General features: G+C 39.9%; 1 protein-coding gene across 10 annotated transcripts in view; it reads left to right on the forward strand.

Annotated features, from left to right (window-relative positions):
* Positions 1–19,582, forward strand: part of caska (calcium/calmodulin-dependent serine protein kinase a) — a 343,590-nt gene extending 324,008 nt beyond the window's left edge. For 2 of the 10 annotated variants that reach the window (XM_061970776.2, XM_061970777.2), the window contains 8 exons: positions 1,563–1,604; positions 1,796–1,992; positions 2,067–2,182; positions 8,518–8,598; positions 11,137–11,217; positions 11,298–11,500; positions 13,944–14,027; positions 18,556–19,582. In XM_061970776.2, coding sequence (XP_061826760.1) covers positions 1,563–1,604; positions 1,796–1,992; positions 2,067–2,182; positions 8,518–8,598; positions 11,137–11,217; positions 11,298–11,500; positions 13,944–14,027; positions 18,556–18,732 — 981 coding nt within the window. In that variant the 3' untranslated portion in view covers positions 18,733–19,582. The remainder of the gene's footprint in view (positions 1–1,562; positions 1,605–1,795; positions 1,993–2,066; positions 2,183–8,517; positions 8,599–11,136; positions 11,218–11,297; positions 11,501–13,943; positions 14,028–18,555) is intronic. The other 8 variants (XM_061970782.2, XM_061970785.2, XM_061970778.2 and 5 more) reach the window with 7 other exon arrangements.
* The last annotated feature ends 1,261 nt before the right edge of the window (positions 19,583–20,843 follow it).

Consider the following 20,843-nt stretch of genomic DNA (forward strand, 5'->3'; position numbering starts at 1 on the left):
TATATATATATATATATATATATATATACATACACACACGTATACCGGTACATATATATATATATACATACATACGTATATGTGTGTATATATATGTATTTATGTGTGTGTGTATATATACACAGTTATAAGAAGCCACAGGGTGTTTTTTATTTATAATTGTGTCCACTTTTTTCAGGATCCTATATATAATATATATATATACGTATGTGTGTATTTATATGTATTTATGTATATGTATATATGTGTATATATATATCTATGTATGTGTATATGTATGTATGTATATATGGGAACTTTAACTTAATATGTATGTGTATATATGTATGTATGTGGATGTGTATATGTATATACATATATATACTGTATATATATGTATGTATATATATATGTGGATGTGTATATGTATATACATACATATGTGTGTATATATATATATATATATATATACTGTATATATATGTATGTATATATATATATGTGTGTATATATATATATACATACATACATACATATATATATATGTATGTATATATATATGTATGTATATATATATATGTGGATGTGTATATGTATATACATACATATGTGTATATATATATATATATATATATATATACTGTATATATATATGTATGTATATATATGTATATATATTTATATATAGCTTATTTTGATTGATTAATTGATCCATAACTTTTTCATGACACTATGGGGCATTTTTTTGTTAAAATAATGTATCATAAAATGTTTTGTTCATCATATTCATTTAGTTATCTTAAGTATTTTTGAATGTTTAATCTTTCATACTTCTAATAATCATCACTCATGATAAGCTATATTATAATATTAAAGATAACACTACAATGCATTTTTAATAAGTGTTAACACTTTTTTTTATATATTTCATACTTATAATTTTATTTTTGTATTTATTTTAATCTATATTCCTATCTACATTTTAATATCTTATTTTACAATTATAATTTTTTACGATCTCTACTTATTTTATTTTCATTTATTCTTTAATCATAGTTATAATAAAGGTAGTAGGTTTCTCTTTCAGATTATTTTCCTTAAAAACATATTTATAGTAATTATATCACCGTAACGCACATGTGTATAGTTGACTTTATTTACCAATAACTTTTGAATGAGAATATAACATTTTTGATTCGTCGTATTTATAATATTATAATTTTATTCATAAGTTAGTAATAATGATACCTTTTTTTCCCTATGGTTTCTTGCCTGTTTCAAGGCTGCTTGAACTGACTGCAGGGATGCATGCATCCAGTAGAGGGCAGTAGAGTAGTGATGATTACCCTGCCAACATTTGGTAATCAGACTGTCGCCACGCCCCACAACACTTCCTCATACCCATCTTGTGATGACATTACCAGGATGTATTTAAAGCAACACTTCCTGTTCCGATTGAAACCCCACCGAAGCCCCGCCCACTTCCTCCTCCTCCTCCTCCTCCATCACGCTTGTGTCACGTGACGTTGCACAGCCTTTTTTTTTTTGGTTGCATGACGTTTGTGATTGCTTTACAATCCTAGATCGTACCCAGACCTACAATCAAGGACAAAATGTCTGTCAAGGTAAGACATCGGCCTCTGCGTCCCAAACGGCGTTTTTGAACAAAAAGCGACGGGCCAAACAACGCCTGTGCCGCGACCACCACTCGTTAGGAGTCCGCCGCCTCGCCGCTCTTCTCTCGCTGTCCCTCTAACCTCCCGCGTCCGACATCTCGTCCGCCGTTAACCCGCCGCCACGTCCCGTTTGTCCACAGATCTACGTGAGGGCTCAGTTCGAGTACGACCCCTCCAAAGACGAGCTCATCCCCTGCAAGGAGGCCGGCGTTCGCTTCCGCGTGGGCGACATCATCCAGATCATCTCCAAAGACGACCACAACTGGTGGCAGGGCAAGCTGGAGAACACCAAGAACGGCACGGCGGGTCTCATCCCCTCGCCCGAGCTGCAGGAGTGGTGAGACCGCGGCGGCGACCCCGACTACAAGTCAGACATGTTGACGTGTGTGTGTGTGTGTGTGTGTGTGTCAGGCGAGTGGCGTGCATCGCCATGGAGAAGACCAAGCAGGAGCAACAGGCCAGCTGCACTTGGTTTGGCAAGAAGAAGAAGCAGTACAAGGACAAGTATTTGGCAAAGCACAACGCAGGTACGCACCAGCACATCTAGACGTGTTGCCAATTTTATGTTGTACAAGGCGTAATGATAGGTGTGACCAGTAGGTGACACGCGTGGACTGCAAGTTGACGCGTGTAATAAATGACGCTAGCAAGTACAGTACAGGTTAGCAAGCAACAGCAACACTTTGATGTTTCATCGGGAATATAGAACGTTACCCACGGCGCTCAGAAATCTGTCCAAATGTTTTAGTCCGACTTTGGTAAGCTATGAAGCCGCACCGCTTGGTGGATTGTTGGAGCATTATGGCTACCATCATACTTGCCAACCTTGAGACCTCCGATTTCGGGAGATGGGGGGGGGGGGGGGGGGGCGTGGTTAAGAGGGGAGGAGTATATTTACAGCTAGAATTCACCAAGTCAAGTATTTCATATATATATATATATATATATATATATATATATATATATATATATATATATATATAAGAAATACTTGACTTTCAGTGAATTCTAGCTATATATATATATATATTTATTTTCTATTATATATATATATATATATATATATATATATACACAGTGGGGCAAAAAAGTATTTAGTCAGCCACGATTGTGCAAGTTCTCCCACTTAAAATGATGACAGAGGTCTGTAATTTTCATCATAGGTACACTTCAACTGTGAGAGACAGAATGTGAAAAAAAAATCCAGGAATTCACATTGTAGGATTTTTAAAGAATTTATTTGTAAATTATGGTGGAAAATAAGTATTTGGTCAATAACAAAAATTCTACTCAATACTTTGTAATATAACCTTTGTTGGCAATAACAGAGGTCAAATGATTACTATAGGTCTTTACCAGGTTTGCACACACAGTAGCTGGTATTTTGGCCCATTCCTCCATGCAGATCTTCTCGAGAGCAGTGATGTTTTGGGGCTCTCACCGGGCAACACGGACTTTCAACTCCCTCCACAGATTTTCTATGGGGTTGAAGTCTGGAGACTGGCTAGGCCACTCCAGGACTTTCAAATGCTTCTTACGGAGCCACTCCTTCGTTGCCCGGGCGGTGTGTTTGGGATCATTGTCATGCTGGAAGACCCAGCCACGTTTCATCTTCAAAGCTCTCTCTGATGGAAGGAGGTTTTGGCTCAAAATCTCACGATACATTCATTCTTTCCTTAACACGGATCAGTCGGCCTGTCCCCTTAGCAGAAAAACAGCCCCAAAGCATGATGTTTCCACCCCCATGCTTCACAGTAGGTATGGTGTTCTTGGGATGCAACTCAGTATTCTTCTTCCTCCAAACACGACGAGTTGAGTTTATACCAAAAAGTTCTATTTTGGTTTCATCTGACCACATGACATTCTCCCAATCCTCTGCTGTATCATCCATGTGCTCTCTGGCAAACTTCAGAGGGGCCTGGACATGCACTGGCTTAAGCAGGGGGACACGTCTGGCACTGCAGGATTTGATTCCCTGTCGGCGTAGTGTGTTACTGATGGTAACCTTTGTTACTTTGGTCCCAGCTCTCTGCAGGTCATTCACCAGGTCCCCTCGTGTAGTTCTGGGATTTTTGCTCACCGTTCTCATGATCATTTTGAACCCACGGGATGAGATCTTGCGTGGAGCCCCAGATCAAGGGAGATTATCAGTGGTCTTGTATGTCTTCCATTTTCTGATAATTGCTCCCACAGTTGATTTTTTCACACTAAGCTGCTTGCCTATTGTAGATTCACTCTTCACAGTCTGGTGCAGGTCTACAATTCTTTTCCTAGTGTCCTTTGACAGCTCTTTGGTCTTGGCCATAGTGGAGTTTGGAGTCTGACTGTTTGAGGCTGTGGACAGGTGTCTTTTATACAGATAACAAGTTCAAACAGGTGCCATTAATACAGGTAACGAGTGGAGGACAGAAGAGCTTCTTAAAGAAGAAATTACAGGTCTGTGAGAGCCAGAAATCTTCCTTGTTTGAAGTGACCAAATACTTATTTTCCACCATGATTTACAATTAAATTCTTTAAAATTCCTACAATGTGAATTCCTGGATTTTTTTTTCACATTCTGTCTCTCACAGTTGAAGTGTACCTATGATGAAAATTACAGACCTCTGTCATCATTTTAAGTGGGAGAACTTGCACAATCGGTGGCTGACTAAATACTTTTTTGCCCCACTGTATATATATATATATATATATATATATATATATTTATTTTATTACATATATATATATATATATATATATATATATATATATATATATATATATATATATATAAGAAAAATATTTGAATTTCAGTGTTCATTTATTTACACATAACACTCATCTACTCATTGTTGAGTTAAGGGTTGAATTGTCCATCCTTGTTCTATTCTCTGTCACTATTTTTCTAACCATGCTGAACCATGCTCTGATGATGCATTCCGCTTGGTCTCCTTGTTGTGTGCGCAGTTGTGCACTGCACTCTCTAAAAGCCTGAGATGTTATTGTCACATATGCATGTACAGTAGATGGCAGTATTGTCCCTGTTTAAGAGTGTCACAACATTGCTGTTTACGGCAGACGAACTGCTTTACGGACGTGAAAACAGGCTGTCGACACGTCACTCAGGTCCGCATGATTTTCGGGAGAAAATTTGTCCCGGGAGGTTTTCAGGAGAGGCGCTGAATTTCGGGAGTCTCCCGGAAAATCCGGGAGGGTTGGCAAGTATGGCTACCATAGTCAGGCGTACTATGCTTCAACTTACGGGTGTTATTATGGCGTGTTTAAGGACCGCAAAATGGCACCTATTAGCAGACATATCTGGCGTTTTGTTTCGCAATATTATGCAAAACCAACTTTTCTTACCTATTGGCACCTGCTGATGTGTATTTGGGATCTGCATAAGTCCTGAATATTAGCGTGTGTCCGCCATTGTAGTCCGCGCCGTAGTCAATAATTTCCTTTTTCTCTACCCTCATTATGGGGCATTCATCCTTCGCTGTTGTCATTTTTTTATATATGTAGTGTAAAGTTCTTACTTATATCTGTCAGTAGACTCGCTATGGAGGTGGTAAAAACTACCGTTAGGACAAAGATTGCGGGGAGAAAACACTGTCGGAGGTGAGCCACGTGTGTAATAAATGACACTAGCAAGTACAGTACAGGTTAGCAAGCAACACCAACACTTTGATGTTTCATCGAGAATATAGAACGTTACCCATGGCGTTCAGAAATCTGTCCAAATGTTTTAGTACAACTTTGGTAAGCTATAAAGCCGCACCGCTTGGTGGATTGTTGGAGCATTACGGCTACCATAGTCAGGCGTACTATGCTTCAATTTACGGGTGTTATTATGATGTGTTTAAGGACTCCAAAATGGCACTTATTAGCAGACATATTATCTGGCGTTTTGTTTTGCAATATTATGCAAAACCAACTTTTCTTACCTATTGGCACCTGCTGATGTGTATTTGGGATCTGCTTAAATCCTGAATAGTACCGCGTGTCCGCCATTTAGTCCGCGCCATGGTCAATAATCTCCTTTTTCTCTACCCTCTTGTTATGGGATATTCATCCTCCGCTGTTGTCATTTCTAATATAAAGTAGTGTAAAGTTCTTACTTACTACAAACCCCGTTTCCATATGAGTTGGGAAATTGTGTTACATGTAAATATAAACGGAATACAATGATTTGCAAATCATTTTCAACCCATATTCAGTTGAATATGCTACAAAGACAACATATTTGATGTTCAAACTGATAAACTTTTTTTTTTGTGCAAATACTCATTAACTTTAGAATTTGATGCCAGCAACACGTGACAAAGAAGTTGGGAAAGGTGGCAATGAATACTGATAAAGTTGAGGAATGCTCATCAAACACTTATTTGGAACATCCCACAGGTGAACAGGCAAATTGGGAACAGGTGGGTGCCATGATTGGGTATAAAAGTAGATTCCATGAAATGCTCAGTCTTTCACAAACAAGGATGGGGCGAGGGTCACCACTTTGTCAACAAATGCGTGAGCAAATTGTTGAACAGTTTAAGAAAAACCTTTCTCAACCAGCTATTGCAAGGAATGTAGGGATTTCACCATCTACGGTCCGTAATATCATCAAAGGGTTCAGAGAATCTGGAGAAATCACTGCACGTAAGCATCTAAGCCCGTGCCCTTCGATCCCTCAGGCTGTACTGCATCAACAAGCGACATCAGTGTGTAAAGGATATCACCACATGGGCTCAGGAACCCTTCAGAAACCCACTGTCAGTAACTACAGTTGGTCGCTACATCTGTAAGTGCAAGTTAAAACTCTCCTATGCTAGGCGAAAACCGTTTATCAACAACACCCAGAAACGCCGTCGGCTGGGCCTGAGATAATCCAAGATGGACTGATACAAAGTGGAAAAATGTTCTGTGGTCTGACGAGTCCACATTTCAAATTGTTTTTGGAAACTGTGGACGTCGTATCCTCCGGACCAAAGAGGAAAAGAACCATCCGGATTGTTATAGGCGCAAAGTGTAAAAGCCAGCATGTGTGATGGTATGGGGGTGTATTAGTGCCCAAGACATGGGTAACTTACACATCTGTGAAGGCACCATTAATGCTGAAAGGTACATACAGGTTTTGGAGCAACATATGTTGCCATCCAAGCAACGTTACCATGGACGCCCCTGCTTATTTCAGCAAGACAATGCCAAGCCACGTGTTACATCAACCCTGGCTTCATAGTAAAAGAGTGCGGGTACTAGACTGGCCTGCCTGTAGTCCAGACCTGTCACCCATTGAAAATGTGTGGCGCATTATGAAGCCTAAAATAGCACAACGGAGACCCCCGGACTGTTGAACAACTTAAGCTGTACATCAAGCAAGAATGGGAAAGAATTCCACCTGAGAAGCTTCAAAAATGTGTCTCCTCAGTTCCCAAACGTTTACTGAGTGTTGTTAAAAGAAAAGATGATGTAACACAGTGGTGAACATGCCCTTTCCCAACTACTTTGGCACGTGTTGCAGCCATGAAATTCTAAGTTAATTATTATTTGCAAAAAATAAATAGTTTATGAGTTTGAACATCAAATATGTTGTCTTTGTAGTGCATTCAATTGAATATGGGTTGAAAAGGATTTGCAAATCTAACACAATTTCCCAACTCATATGGAAACGGGGTTTGTACAAACATCACACGATTTTTGTACATACTGTATGTACTGTGTGTGTGCGTGTGTGTGTGTGTGTGTGTGTGTGTGTGTGTGTGTGTGTGTGATCTGCTGTTGTAACCCTTTTTTTCATCTCTTTTGCTTGCTCCTACCGAACGACCTTGTGTATGTAAGTAACCACGGTGACGCCACTCTTTACTTTCTTCTCTGGCTTTTATTTTGAAAAGCCACTGCAGGTTACATCTTTCTAAACCCCTATGTATGTGTTTGTGTGTCGCTAGACTTTTGTGAGATATTATACCTTTTGAAACTACCGTAAATAGAGGCAAACATGGCAGACATGATACAGTAAATACAGTAAGTGATACAGTACAGTATGATACAGTGTCAGGCTATTGTTAGACAACTATTATATTCCACCTGTCATGAAAATGTCACATGAAGGAGCGCTCGTGTTGCAGGATGATGCATTCCTCAAAACTGGAAAGTCAGAAATATCAGCGCTCCAAGTAAAAACTGACGTAATAGACTTAACAATAGCGCTGACGTTTGTTGGCAGACAGTCAAAACTAGTTTTGCGAAATTAGTAATACAAGTTTTTTTTTAATGGCTATCAGGTATTTTTATTTCTATATTTCTATTTTCACTTAAATGTTATACTATACTAGTTATTGACTGTGTGTGTGTGTGTGTGTGTGTGCGTGTGCGTGTGCGTGTGCGTGTGCGTGTGTGTGTGTGTGATTTTGTATTTGAGGATTTTATTTAGATTTTAACCATGTTACTCATTTAAAAAAAAAAGTGTGGCAAATTTGGAAACTAATGTATTATAATGGTTTAATAGCTACTGTTGTGTTTTTAGAATTTTTGTAAAATGTGGAAAAAAAGTATATGATTTTTTTTTTAATATCATTCAAATGTAATAATTTGAATCGTTTTTTTAAGAAAATAAGTTATTTTTATTTGATCTACTATTTTAATATTGTTTTTAAATATATTTTTTTACGCTTGGAGATCCACTGCAATATTTCCAATTTCCCAGTTTTCTCGAATGCAGCATGTCATGCATGATTCAAAAGTCAAATATGAAACTTGTTTTTGTTTTTGCGGTGTTTGTTTTCATCACATTGCATGAGCTTCATCCCAGTCAGGTCGTTGCTAAGGAAACCGCTTCAGTTTTACAAGCGACACTTCCTGTTTGCCTCACACTTCCTGTTTGCCGCCCCTTCAGTGTTTGACCAACTAGATCTGGTCACCTACGAAGAAGTGGTGAAGCTGCCCGCCTTCAAGAGGAAAACGCTGGTTTTGTTAGGTGAGAACTTAATGTTTGTGCTGCTCGACTAGTCTGAAACCCTAACAGTCTTCATTTAAATGCCTTTCAAACTAAGCTTAGGATTTTTAAAATGTCATTTCAAAGTAAACTTGGGTTTTAAAATATGATTGGGGTTTCAAACTCTGATATGAGACTATGGCTAGGGTCTCCAGCTGGGGTACCGGACTATAGATAGTAGGGTAGTAATGTGGCCAGAAATGGTACTGCAATCACTGTAAACTAGGTATGGGACAATGAATAGAGTTGGGTGTGGCCCTATGTTTAAGGTTTTAAACCAGGGGTTTAGACCATGGTTAGGGTTTCAAACTAGGGTATGGGACTATGGTTAGGGTTTCAAACTGGGGTATTGGGCTATGCATGGAGTTTAAAACTAGGGACTGGGACTATGGACAGGGTTTCACATTAGGTATGGGACTATGAATAAGGTTTCAAACTAGGATATGAGACTATGGATAGAGTTTCAAACTAGGGTGTGGGACTATGTTTAGGGGTTTAGACCATGGTTAAGGTAACTAGGGTATGGGACTATGGATAGAGTTTCAAACTAGTGCTGCAACTAACGATTAATTTGATAATCGATTAATCTGTCGATTATTACTTCGATTACTCGATTAATAATCGGATAAAAGAGACAAACTACATTTCTAACCTTTCCAGTATTTTATTGAAAAATAAACAGCATACTGGCACCATACTTATTTTGATTATTGTTTCTCAGCTGTTTGTAAATGTTGCAGTTTATAAAAAAATAAATAAATAAATAAAATAAAATTGCCTCTGCGCATAGCATAGATCCACAGATCGATGACTAAATTAATCGCCAACTATTTTTATAATCGATTAGTTGTTGCAACACTATTTCAAACTAAGGTGTTGGACTATGTTTAGGGTTTTAAACCATGGTTAGGGTTTCAAACTAGGGTATGGGACTATGGATAGGGTTTCAAACTAGGTATAGTACTATGTTTAGGGTTTTAAACCAGGGGTTTATAGACCATGGTTAGGGTTTCAAACAAGGGTATGGGACTATGGATAGGGGTTCAAACTAGGTCTGGGACTATGAATAGGGTCTTAAACCAGGGGTTTATAGACCATGGTTAGGGTTTCAAACTAGGTCTGGGCCTATGAATAGGGTGTGAGACTATGTTTAGGGGTTTAAACCCGGGTTTCGATCATGGTTAGGGTTTCAAACTAGGGTTTTAGACAATGTTTAGGGTTTTAAAATTGGGTTAGGGTTTCAAACTAAGGCTTCAAGACTAGGGTTTTAGACAATGGTTTGGGTTTCAGACTATGGTTTGAGTTTCAAACTCAGGTGTTAAACTATGGATAGGGATTCAAATTCAGGTTTTAAACTATGGTTAGGGATTCAAACTCAGGTTTTAAACTATGGTTAGGGATTCAAACTCAGGTTTTAAACTATGGTTAGGGATTCAAACTCAGGTTTTAAACTATGGTTAGGGATTCAAACTCAGGTTTAAAATTATGGTTAGGGATTCAAATTCAGGTTTTAAACTATGGTTAGGGATTCAAACTCAGGTTTTAAACTATGGTTAGGGATTCAAACTCAGGTTTTAAACTATGGTTAGGGATTCAAACTCAGGTTTTAAACTATGGTTAGGGATTCAAATTTAGGTTTTAAACTATGGTTAGGGATTCAAACTCAGGTTTTAAACTATGGTTAGGGATTCAAACTCAGGTTTTAAACTATGGTTAGGGATTCAAACAAATGTTTTAAACTATGGTTAGGGATTCAAACTCAGGTTTTAAACTATGGTTAGGGATTCAAACTCAGGTTTTAAACTATGGTTAGGTATTCAAACTCAGGTTTTAAACTATGGTTAGGGATTCAAACTCAGGTTTTAAACTATGGTTAGGGATTCAAACTCAGGTTTTAAACTATGGTTAGGTATTCAAACTCAGGTTTTAAACTATGGTTAGGGATTCAAACTCAGGTTTTAAACTATGGTTAGGGATTCAAACTCAGGTTTTAAACTATGGTTAGGGATTCAAATTTAGGTTTTAAACTATGGTTAGGGATTCAAACTCAGGTTTTAAACTATGGTTAGGGATTCAAACTCAGGTTTTAAACTATGGTTAGGGATTCAAACAAAGGTTTTAAACTATGGTTAGGGATTCAAACTCAGGTTTTAAATTATGGTTAGGGATTCAAACAAAGGTTTTAAACTATGGTTAGGGATTCAAACTCAGGTTTTAAACTATGGTTAGGGATTCAAACTCAGGTTTTAAACTATGGTTAGGTATTCAAACGAGGGTTTTAAACTATGGTTAGGGATTCAAACAAGGGTTTTAAACTATGGTTAAGGATTCAAACTCAGGTTTTAAACTATGGTTAGGTATTCAAACAAGGGTTTCAAATTAGAGTCAAGGTTTCAAATGAGGTTTTCCCAATTTTAAAACCCTAACCCTAATTTGGAACTTTATTTTGAAAGTGATGGAAAGCTCTCGTGGTCAGGGTGTGAGTTGAAGTGAGGCCATTCTAAGCGTGTGTCGTTCCAGGAGCTCATGGCGTGGGCAGAAGACACATCAAGAACACGCTCATCACCAAACATTCTGACAGATTCGCTTACCCCATCCCACGTAAGCTCGGCTCACCGCCGCCAACTGGCAGGAAGCGGTGCCGGATGTGACCCGGGTCTTGTCCCTTTGCGTTCCCGCAGACACGACCAGACCCCCGAAGAAAGACGAGGAGAACGGCAAGAATTACTACTTTGTGTCTCACGACCAGATGATGCAGGACATCAGCAACAACGAGTACCTGGAGTACGGCAGCCACGAGGACGCCATGTACGGCACGCGGCTGGAGACCATTCGCAAGATCCACCAGCAGGGCCTGGTCGCCATCCTGGACGTGGAACCTCAGGTGTGTGTGTGTGCGTGTGTGTGTGTGTGTGTGTGTGTGTGTGTGTGTGTGTGTGTGTGTGTGTGTGTGTGTGTGTGTGTGTGTGTGTGTGTGTGTGTGTGTGTGTGTGTGTGTGTGTGTGTGTGTGCAGAGGTGGGTAGAGTAGCCAGAAATTGTACTCAAGTAAGAGTACTGTTACTTTAGAGATTTATTACTCAAGTAAAAGTAAGGAGTAGTCACCCAAATATTTGAGTAAAAGTAAAAAGTATGTTGTAAAAAAACTACTCAAGTACTGAGTAACTGATGAGTATATATATATATATATATATATATATATATATATACACATTAGAGATGCGCGGATAGGCAATTATTTCATCCGCAACCGCATCAGAAAGTCGTCAACCATCCGCCATCCACCCGATGTAACATTTGATCAGAACCGCACCCGCCCGTTGTTGTATATCTAATATAGACGATGCAAGGCATTAGTGAGGTTATAAAGCTTTGGCCTGTTAAAGAAAGGAGACTGATCCAATGCAGCACAGACATTTGCGTGCCACGCTGTCACGACCCAGACGCACACCAGTGCGCAATCATATGGGAGCCGCGCTGAGCGTACCTCCAAGCGCGTCTCGCTGCCGGCGACGGCCGGGTATGTGCCCGACGCTCCAGCGCCATCCATTTTCAGGGCTAGTTGATTCGGCAGGTGGGTTGTTACACACTCCTTAGCGGGTTCCGACTTCCATGGCCACCGTCCTGCTGTCTATATCAACCAGGGTGAGCCCCACCCCTTTCGTGAGCGCACTGCGAGCGGAGTGACCCGTTACGCGCCCCCGGCAACAGGGGTGGCGGGCAGGTAAGCTGCGCGGGCGGAGCGCGTGGAGTGACCCCTGTTACGAGCCCCCGGCCACGGGGGTGGCGGGCAGGTAAGCTGCTTACCTGCTGCGCGTGACGCCGGCCGCGGCGAAGGCGGACAAGGCGGGGTGTCGGTGCGGTGGTGACCCTGGACGTGCGTCGGTCCCGGACCCCGGCGAGGCGTCCCTTCTCCGCTCCGTAAAAGTGTCCATCTCTTTTTTTTTTTTTTCTTCTGTTGTGGCATATGCTGCAGGTGCCTGCTCGTTTTTCGTATGTGGGTAACAACATTTAACTATGTATATATATTTCCGAATTGGTTTAACTGCCACCCGCCTGAATCTATTTAAAATCTAATTTTATTTTATTTCAACCGCCCGACCCGACCCGCGGATAAAATCTAATTTTTTTTAATTTCATCCGCCCGATCCGCGGATAATCCGCGGACTCCGCGGTTGTGCCCGCAAACCGCGCATCTCTAATACACATATATATATATATACACACATATATATATATATATATATATATACACACACATATATATATATATATACATACATTGATATATACAGTATATAATTTATATTTATTTATTTTGCCGTTTTTGTTTACATGTTAAAGGTGTTTTAATGAATATACATGCATGTTTAACACATATAGATTCCTTTCTTTCATGAAGACAAGAATATAAGTTGGTGTATTACCTGATTCTGATGACTTACATTGATTGTAATCAGACAGTAGTGATGATAACATCCACATTTTCAAATGGAGGAGAAAAAAAGTTACTCCTTTCTGTCTAATACCACATGAAAGTGGTTGGTTTTTGGCGTCTTATTTGTCCAGCTTCCATATTCGTTTTTATACACTTTACAAGAAATACATTGGCGGCAAACTCCGTAGCTTGCTAGCTTGTTTGCGCTGGCTTTCGGAGACTCTTATTTTGAAAGCGCAGGCGCAATGGAGCGGCACTTTTATTGTGAAGACAGGAACTGTGCAGTCAGTCTTTAGGCTTTTGACGGGATGTACGGTTGAAATAAAAAAAAATCTTTTTTCCTTCACAGTTTTGATTGATTGATTGGAACTTTTATTAGTAGATTGCACAGTACAGTACATATTCCGTACAATTGACCACTAAATGGTAACACCCCAATAAGTTTTTCAACTTGTTTAAGTCAGGTCATGTGACCGCCTGGCTCTGTTTGATTGGTCCAACGTCACCAGTGACTGCATCTGATTGGTGGAACGGAGTGAACGTCACCAGTGACTGCATTTGGTGAAACGCAGGCGCTATGAAGGTCTGTCTGACAGACCAAAACAAACAAAGCGTGCATTAACAGATCGATAAAAATTAGTAGCGAGTAGCGAGCTGAATGTAGATAAAAGTAGCGGAGTAAAAGTAGCGTTTCTTCTCTATAAATATACTCAAGTAAAAGTAAGAGTATGTTGCATTAAAACTACTCTTAGAAGTACAATTTATCCCAAAAGTTACTCAAGTAGATGTAACGGAGTAAATGTAGCGCGTTACTACCCACCTCTGTGTGTGTGTGTGTGTGTGTGTGTGTGTGTGTGTGTGTGTGTTGCAGTAACATCCTGTGTCCACCAGGCGCTGAAGGTCCTTCGCACAGCGGAGTTCGCCCCCTACGTCGTCTTCATCGCCGCGCCAACCATCACGCCGGGCATCGATGAGGTACAAACATTCGTTAGGACCGCGGACATGTCGGCGTCCTCCAGCCAGCATGGCCGTGCGTCCGCGTGCATGCCGCCATCTTTCATTTCCTGCTTTATCTCTGCACAATGCATGTCTTTCTTTGGCGCCCCCTTCAGACACCAAGGTGGTGTCGCACGCTGCCTGTGAGTAACGCCCGCTAGCCGTTAGCCAGTCCTTGTCCACCTGTGTGTCCTTTTTCCCCTCCTCCTCTGCTGAGTCAGCACGTCTGTGGTGTCACACAAGTCTGAGCAATCAGCACTAAGGCATGGTCAACTTTTACCACAGAATTGGCCATCAAGTCAAGAAGTTACGCGGAAAATTATTTATCTTCTATGAAAATGATGACATTTTACAGGGATTAAAAAAAAATAAAAAATAGTTGTTAAACGTGGAAAATTTAGGAACAAAGTTTTACCAAAATAAAATGTGAATATTGCTAGAAAAATAATCAGTAAAAAAATTCCTAAATTTACCAAACTAAATGGGGCTTAATATTTGAGTATAACAAGAAATATGGACATACACTAAAAAATATTATTGACAAAAATGCTAGAATATAAAAACAAACCAAAACAAATGATTAACTAAAATAAAATTGAAATATATTTACATACATAATTTTGCAAAAATACAACATTTTATAAGGATTTAGTAGGGGTGTAACGGTATGTGTATTTGTATTTAACCGTTTCGGTACGGGGGTGTCGGTTCGGTTCGGAGGTGTACCGAACGAGTTTCCACACAGACATATTAAGTAGCGTAACATGCGTTGTGTAAACAATGCACACCGAGGCACAACACACGGCATGCTAGCAGCTAACGGGCTACGATAGACTGACCATACGTCCTCTTTTCACCGGACATGTCCTCTTTTGCGGAGTTGTCAGGGCGGAGTTTCTTAAATGCCTCAAATGTCCGGCATTTTGAGTTAGGGTTGCGTGTATTTTCAATGTACGTTCACGGTTAAGAAGGGGTTAAAAACAAAACAAATTGTGCGTGCAGCAGCATTGGTGAGGGAGGGGCAGAGACAGAGAGAGAGAGAGAGTTATTATAAACGCGCATGCGTCGCCAGGCTCTGCTTTTTATCCATAGATTTATCACATTTAATTTTTTATTATCTATAGCAGGGGTGTCAAAAGTGTGCCCCGGAGGCCATTTGCGGCCCACAGCTAATGTTTTAAAGGCCCACGGCACATTCTAAAAATACTGTTAAAATAAACAAAAACATAACAAAAGTGAAATAAAAAAGCTTAAAGGTTAAATGTAATTTAGAAAAAGTTGCAATGTTGACTAATAAAACAAAGCTGTTTTTCTTTCTTTCAAACTGTCATTGCTCAAAACATAATATTGAATCAAAATTAATGTTATTATGAATTATTGACCTATCCAAGGTTCCCATTATTTCACAACAAATATTCCACTAAGAAAAATATTTTTGGTGGAAGATTTTGCAAATTTGGTAAATAAATAACCCAAAAATGTATATTTTGTTGTTTTCTTACTGTACCAAAAATGAACCGAACCATGACCTCCAAACCGAGGTACGTACCGAACCGAAATTTTTGTGTACCGTGACACCCCTAAGATTTAGCCATAATGAAAACTTTAAGAAGATTTCATGATAATTCATATTTCGGGGAAAAAAATCTATACACAAATTGGTAGAATTTTTAGTAATATATTGTTCAAAAAATAAGTTGACATTATCTAGGGCAGGGGTGTTAAACATGCGGCCCGGATCAGGCTAGCGAACTGGTTAAATCCGGCCCGCAAGATGAGTTTGTTTAGGGTAAATTTGAGCTGCATTTTCAATTGAAAGAAACTGCTGTTCTAAATGTGTCCACTGGATGTCGCCATAGCAATTCTGTTAGGCAAGCAAATAGTTTAGACTATTATACCAAGCAAGAGGTACACCCAACGCAAAACAAAAAGGAGTAAAAATAAACAATTGGTAAATGCTGCATGAGACAAAGCACATTGATATACTTCTGTGGACATTATTGTCTTCTGTGCAAATTTAAAGAAAGTCAACAGTGTGTGATTTACTGCAATACTTTCAGTCTTTTATTTTTAGTTCGTTGAAACTGTTCACACACTGCAAAGTTTTTATTTTCCGATGGATACCCAGTGATGCCTAGAAGGCAGGGAGTAACTCAACCCTCTTGAGTAGTTTCTACATCAGTTGGTAAGGTTGGTTGAGTTAGCACAGGATTAATAAGTGGAAATGACAAACGAGGTCGTTGATACACAGAAGAGTTTTTATTTTGTTGTTTTTTGTTCAATCCTAGATGGGCTGTGACTTAAAGTTGAATTGCTTTGTAGATACACTGATATGAAGTCTAAGTTCATTTTGATTTTGAAACTGCACCCATTTTTTCCTCAGAATTTTACTCAGTGGCCTACTGGTTATAGTGTCTGCCCTGAGATGGGTAGGTCGTGAGTTCAAACCCCAGCCGAGTCATACCAAAGACTATAAAAACGGGAGCCATTACCTCCCTGCTTGGCACTCAGCATCAAGGGTTGGAATTGGGGGTTAAATCACCAAAAAATATTCCCAGGCGCGGCCACCGCTGCTGCTCACTGCTCCCCTCACCTCCCAGGGGGTGATCAAGGGTGATGGGTCAAATGCAGAGAATACTTCCGCCACACCTAGTGTGTGTGTGACAATCATTGGTACTTAACTTACTATAGAAGTGTTTTGTCAAGAGGATTATTTGTGATATGTACATTTTACAAACGCGCTTGTTCTATTTTGGGCCGAAGTAAAACAAAGAAAACAATCTGAAGTGGTCGTGGTTGTATTTTTAAGTTATCATGCCATGATTTTACCTGTCCGGCCCACGCGGTAATAGTTTTTCCTCCACGCGGCCCCTGAGCTAAAATGAGTTCGACACCTCTGATCTAGAGTTTTGCACACAAAAAAGGGAAAGTGGTTACATCACGAAAAGTAAATTAAATCCTCATGTTACAGAAAAAACATCATAGTTTTTTATGTAAAAAATAATGTGATAAATACAAGTTGTAAATTGCATGAGATAAATATAAAATATTACAAAAAACTAGGGTAGTAATGTGGCCAGAAATGGTACTGCAATCACGGTCAAAATTCTGTAAACTAGGTATGGGACAATGAATAGAGTTGGGTGTGGCCCTATGTTCAAGGTTTTAAACCAGGGGTTTAGACCATGGTTAGGGTTTCAAACTAGGGTATGGGAATATGGGACTATGGTTAGGGTTTCAAACTGGGGTATTGGGCTATGCATAGAGTTTCAAACTAGGGACTGGGACTATGTTTAGGGTTTTAAACCAAGGGTTTAGAGCATGTTTAAGGTAACTAGGGTATGGGACTATGGATAGGGTTTCAAACTAGGATATGAGACTATACATAGTCCCACACCCCAGTTTGAAACTCTATCTATAGTCTCATATCCTAGTTTGAAACCCTATCCATAGTTCCATACCCTAGTTTGAAACTCATGGTCTAAAGCCCTGGTTTAAAACCCTAAACATAGTCCCACACCTTAGTTTGAAACCCTGTCCATAGTCCCATACCCTAGTTACCTTAACCATGCTCTAAACCCCTGGTTTAAAACCCTAAACATAGTCCCACACCCCAGTTTGAAACTCTATGTTTAGGGTTTTAAACCAGGGGTTTCGAGCATGGTTAAGGTAACTAGGGTATGGGACTATGGATAGGGTTTCAAACTAAGGTGTGGGACTATGTTTAGGGTTTTAAACCAGGGCTTTAGACCATGAGTTTCAAACTAGGGTATGGAACTATGGATAGGGTTTCAAACTAGGTATGGGACTATGTTTAGGGTTTCAAACCAGGGGTTTATAGACCATGGTTAGGGTTTCAAACAAGGATATGGGACTATGGATAGGGTTTCTAACTAGGTATGGTACTATGTTTAGGGGTTTTAAACCAGGGGTTTATAGACCATGGTTAGGGTTTCAAACTAGGGTATGGGACTCAAGGGTTTCAAACTAGGTCTTGGAATATGGATAGGGTATGGGACTATGGTTAAGGTTTCAAACCGGGGTATTGGGCTATGCATAGAGTTTCAAACTAGGGACTGGGACTATGGACAGGGTTTCACATTAGGTATGGGACTATGAATAGGGTTTCAAACTAGAATATGAGACTATAGATAGAGTTTCGAACTAGGGTGTAAATTAAATCCTGATATTACAGAAAAAACATCATAGTTTTATGTAAAAAAATAATGTGATAAATACAAGTTGTAAATTGATAAATATAAAATGTCCAAATAACTTTTTTTTTTAGATTTGTTTCAAGAACGGCACAAAAATGGAAATGTAGGACGCGCTCTTAAAAAGCCCTAAAAATGCTGATTTTTAATGCTTTAAATCTTCTGCTATGCCTTTCAAACATTTTCCCCTGCAGCTAGCGCCATCAAACCATTTCCTATTGAAGTTGCTTGAAAAAAAAAAAAAAAAAAAAAGTGATTTTGGGACGATAAGAGCTGACTTGTGACCCGTGCAGGACGAGTCCCTCCAGCGGCTGCAGAAAGAGTCTGAGATCCTGCAGAAGACCTACGCTCACTACTTCGACCAAACCATCATCAACAACGAGATCGACGACACCATCCGACACCTGGAGGAGGCGGTGGAGTTGGTGTGCAGCAGCAGCCAATGGGTGCCCGTCTCCTGGGTCTACTGATTGAGCCCCGCCCACAACCCGACAGGCCAATGGCGAGCTTCCGCCTAACCGCGCCCCTATTCTCGGACAACGTGTTCCCCCAAAATGAATATTGTCTGTCTACTAGCTAGAGGACGCACCTTTTTTCTAGATGTTTTAAAGAGACAGTCCTGTGTCCCCGCCCACTCTTCATCATCATCATCATCATCGAGAGGACACCACAGTGGACCTGCAAAAAAAAAAATCCAAATAAAAAAAAAGCACACAAACATGCTTCATGTGTAGCTCACGTCACATGACCTCTTTTTGTATTTATTCTTTTCCTTGATCCTCGGACTCTCTAGCGCCTCCTGCCTCTTCAACCCGTCCATACAGGCGTTATTACTCCACACTTGTACAAAGAACAAGCGGACTTCATCCTGCATGTGGACCAGTTCTATGGCAAAGCTCGGGGGGGGGGGGGCTCCGAGACCCTCGTGTCCTTTTTCTTCTGTAAAAAGCTCAGAGAAAAAATGAAAAAATATTCCAGCTGTTTGGAAGAAGATGAAGGAAGTAGAAGCGCAAGGATGGATGTCCTGTCGCTATGCGGACATTTGTCGCACAAAACAAGTCACATGACCTCATCTCACAAATGTGTGTGTGAGATAAGATGAAAGCAGCTTTTCAGTATAAACATTTTTTTGAAATATACTTCCTTTTGTGTGTTGGACTAACAAACTTTAGTGTGGCTTTTTCTTTTGTTGTTGCCCACAATGCAAAAGTATCAACACAATGATATAATACGAATAGAACATTACATTACCATATTTTTCGGAGTATAAGTCGCACCGGCCGAAAATGCATAATAAAGAAGGAAAAAAACATATATAAGTCGCACTGGAGTATAAGTCGCATTTTTTGGGGAAATTTGTTTGATAAAAGCCAACACCAAGAATAGACATTTGAAAGGCAATTTAAGGTCGGGCCCGCGTATTTGGCAGGTGCTAGTCCTAACTGTCCCAATACTTTTGTCCAGTGATAGTCCTAAGTGTCCCAATACTTTTGTCTAGTGTACCTACCTTGTCTGCATTGTGTGGGCACGTTGGTGCTTCCTGCTTTTAAGCAGCCATCTTAAAAAAACAGCAGCGCAGCAGCATCAGCGCAGCGGGTCTTTGAAGGGTCATAAAATCAAAACCGGAGCAGTTAGAAAAAAAAGCGCTTCTGTCATTGTAATCACAAGGGTTCAATCTCTCTCCTGTGTTAGTTTGAAGGCGAAACGACAAACGCGCTCAGAGGAGTTCGTTTTTGAAGGAAACGGTTTTTACAAAAAATTTGTTTTGAAGGGGGAATAGCAAACTTCCTGTTGATTTTTGCTGGGGGTTGTCAATTTATGAAATGTAGGTCTAAGTGAGACCTACAAAGAGGTTTTTGTTTCATGTCTCTCCGACCTTCCCAGTGGGAGTTACAGGCAGTTTTGTCATTTTTTTCTTCCGAGGAGCAGTTTTTTCTCCGTTTTATTCAAAAATTGCTCTAGAGCGCAATTTTTAAATTTGGGGTTAGGTTTTTTTATTAGATCGCAAATTCTACCAGTCCTGATGTGCGCGTTCAGTTTGGTGAGTTTTGAAGCGTGTTAAGGGGGTCAAATTACAGCTCAAAGAGGGAAAAGTTACTGTTTTTAGTACTTTTTTGTCTTGAAGGGGGAATTGCCAACTTCCTGTTGATTTTAGCCCGAGGATGTAAAATTATGAGAACTAGGTCTAAGTCAGACCTACATAGAGGATTTTGTTTCATGTCTTTCCGACCTTCCTACTGGGAGTTACAGGCAGTCTAGTTTTTTTTTTTCCTAGGGGGCGCTAGAGCGCAATTTTGATTTTTGCGGTTCGGTTTTTTTATTAAAAGACAATTTTCGCAGGTCCTGATGTGTGGGTCAAATATGGTGAGTTTTGAAGCATGTTAAGTGGGTCAAATTAGTGCTCAAAGAGGCGGCGGCAGAATAATAATAATAAAGAATAATAAAACCTTACAAATTCAATAGGTCCTTATGTCCCATTGCATAAGGACTCCCTGTGGGAGTCCTTATGCAATGGGCCATGCGGGCCCTAATAAATCAAGAATAGTGAACAACAGGCTGAATAAGTGTACGTTATATGAGG

Source organism: Nerophis lumbriciformis, linkage group LG13 (genome assembly GCF_033978685.3).
Source record: "Nerophis lumbriciformis linkage group LG13, RoL_Nlum_v2.1, whole genome shotgun sequence".
Lineage (NCBI taxonomy): Eukaryota > Metazoa > Chordata > Actinopteri > Syngnathiformes > Syngnathidae > Nerophis > Nerophis lumbriciformis.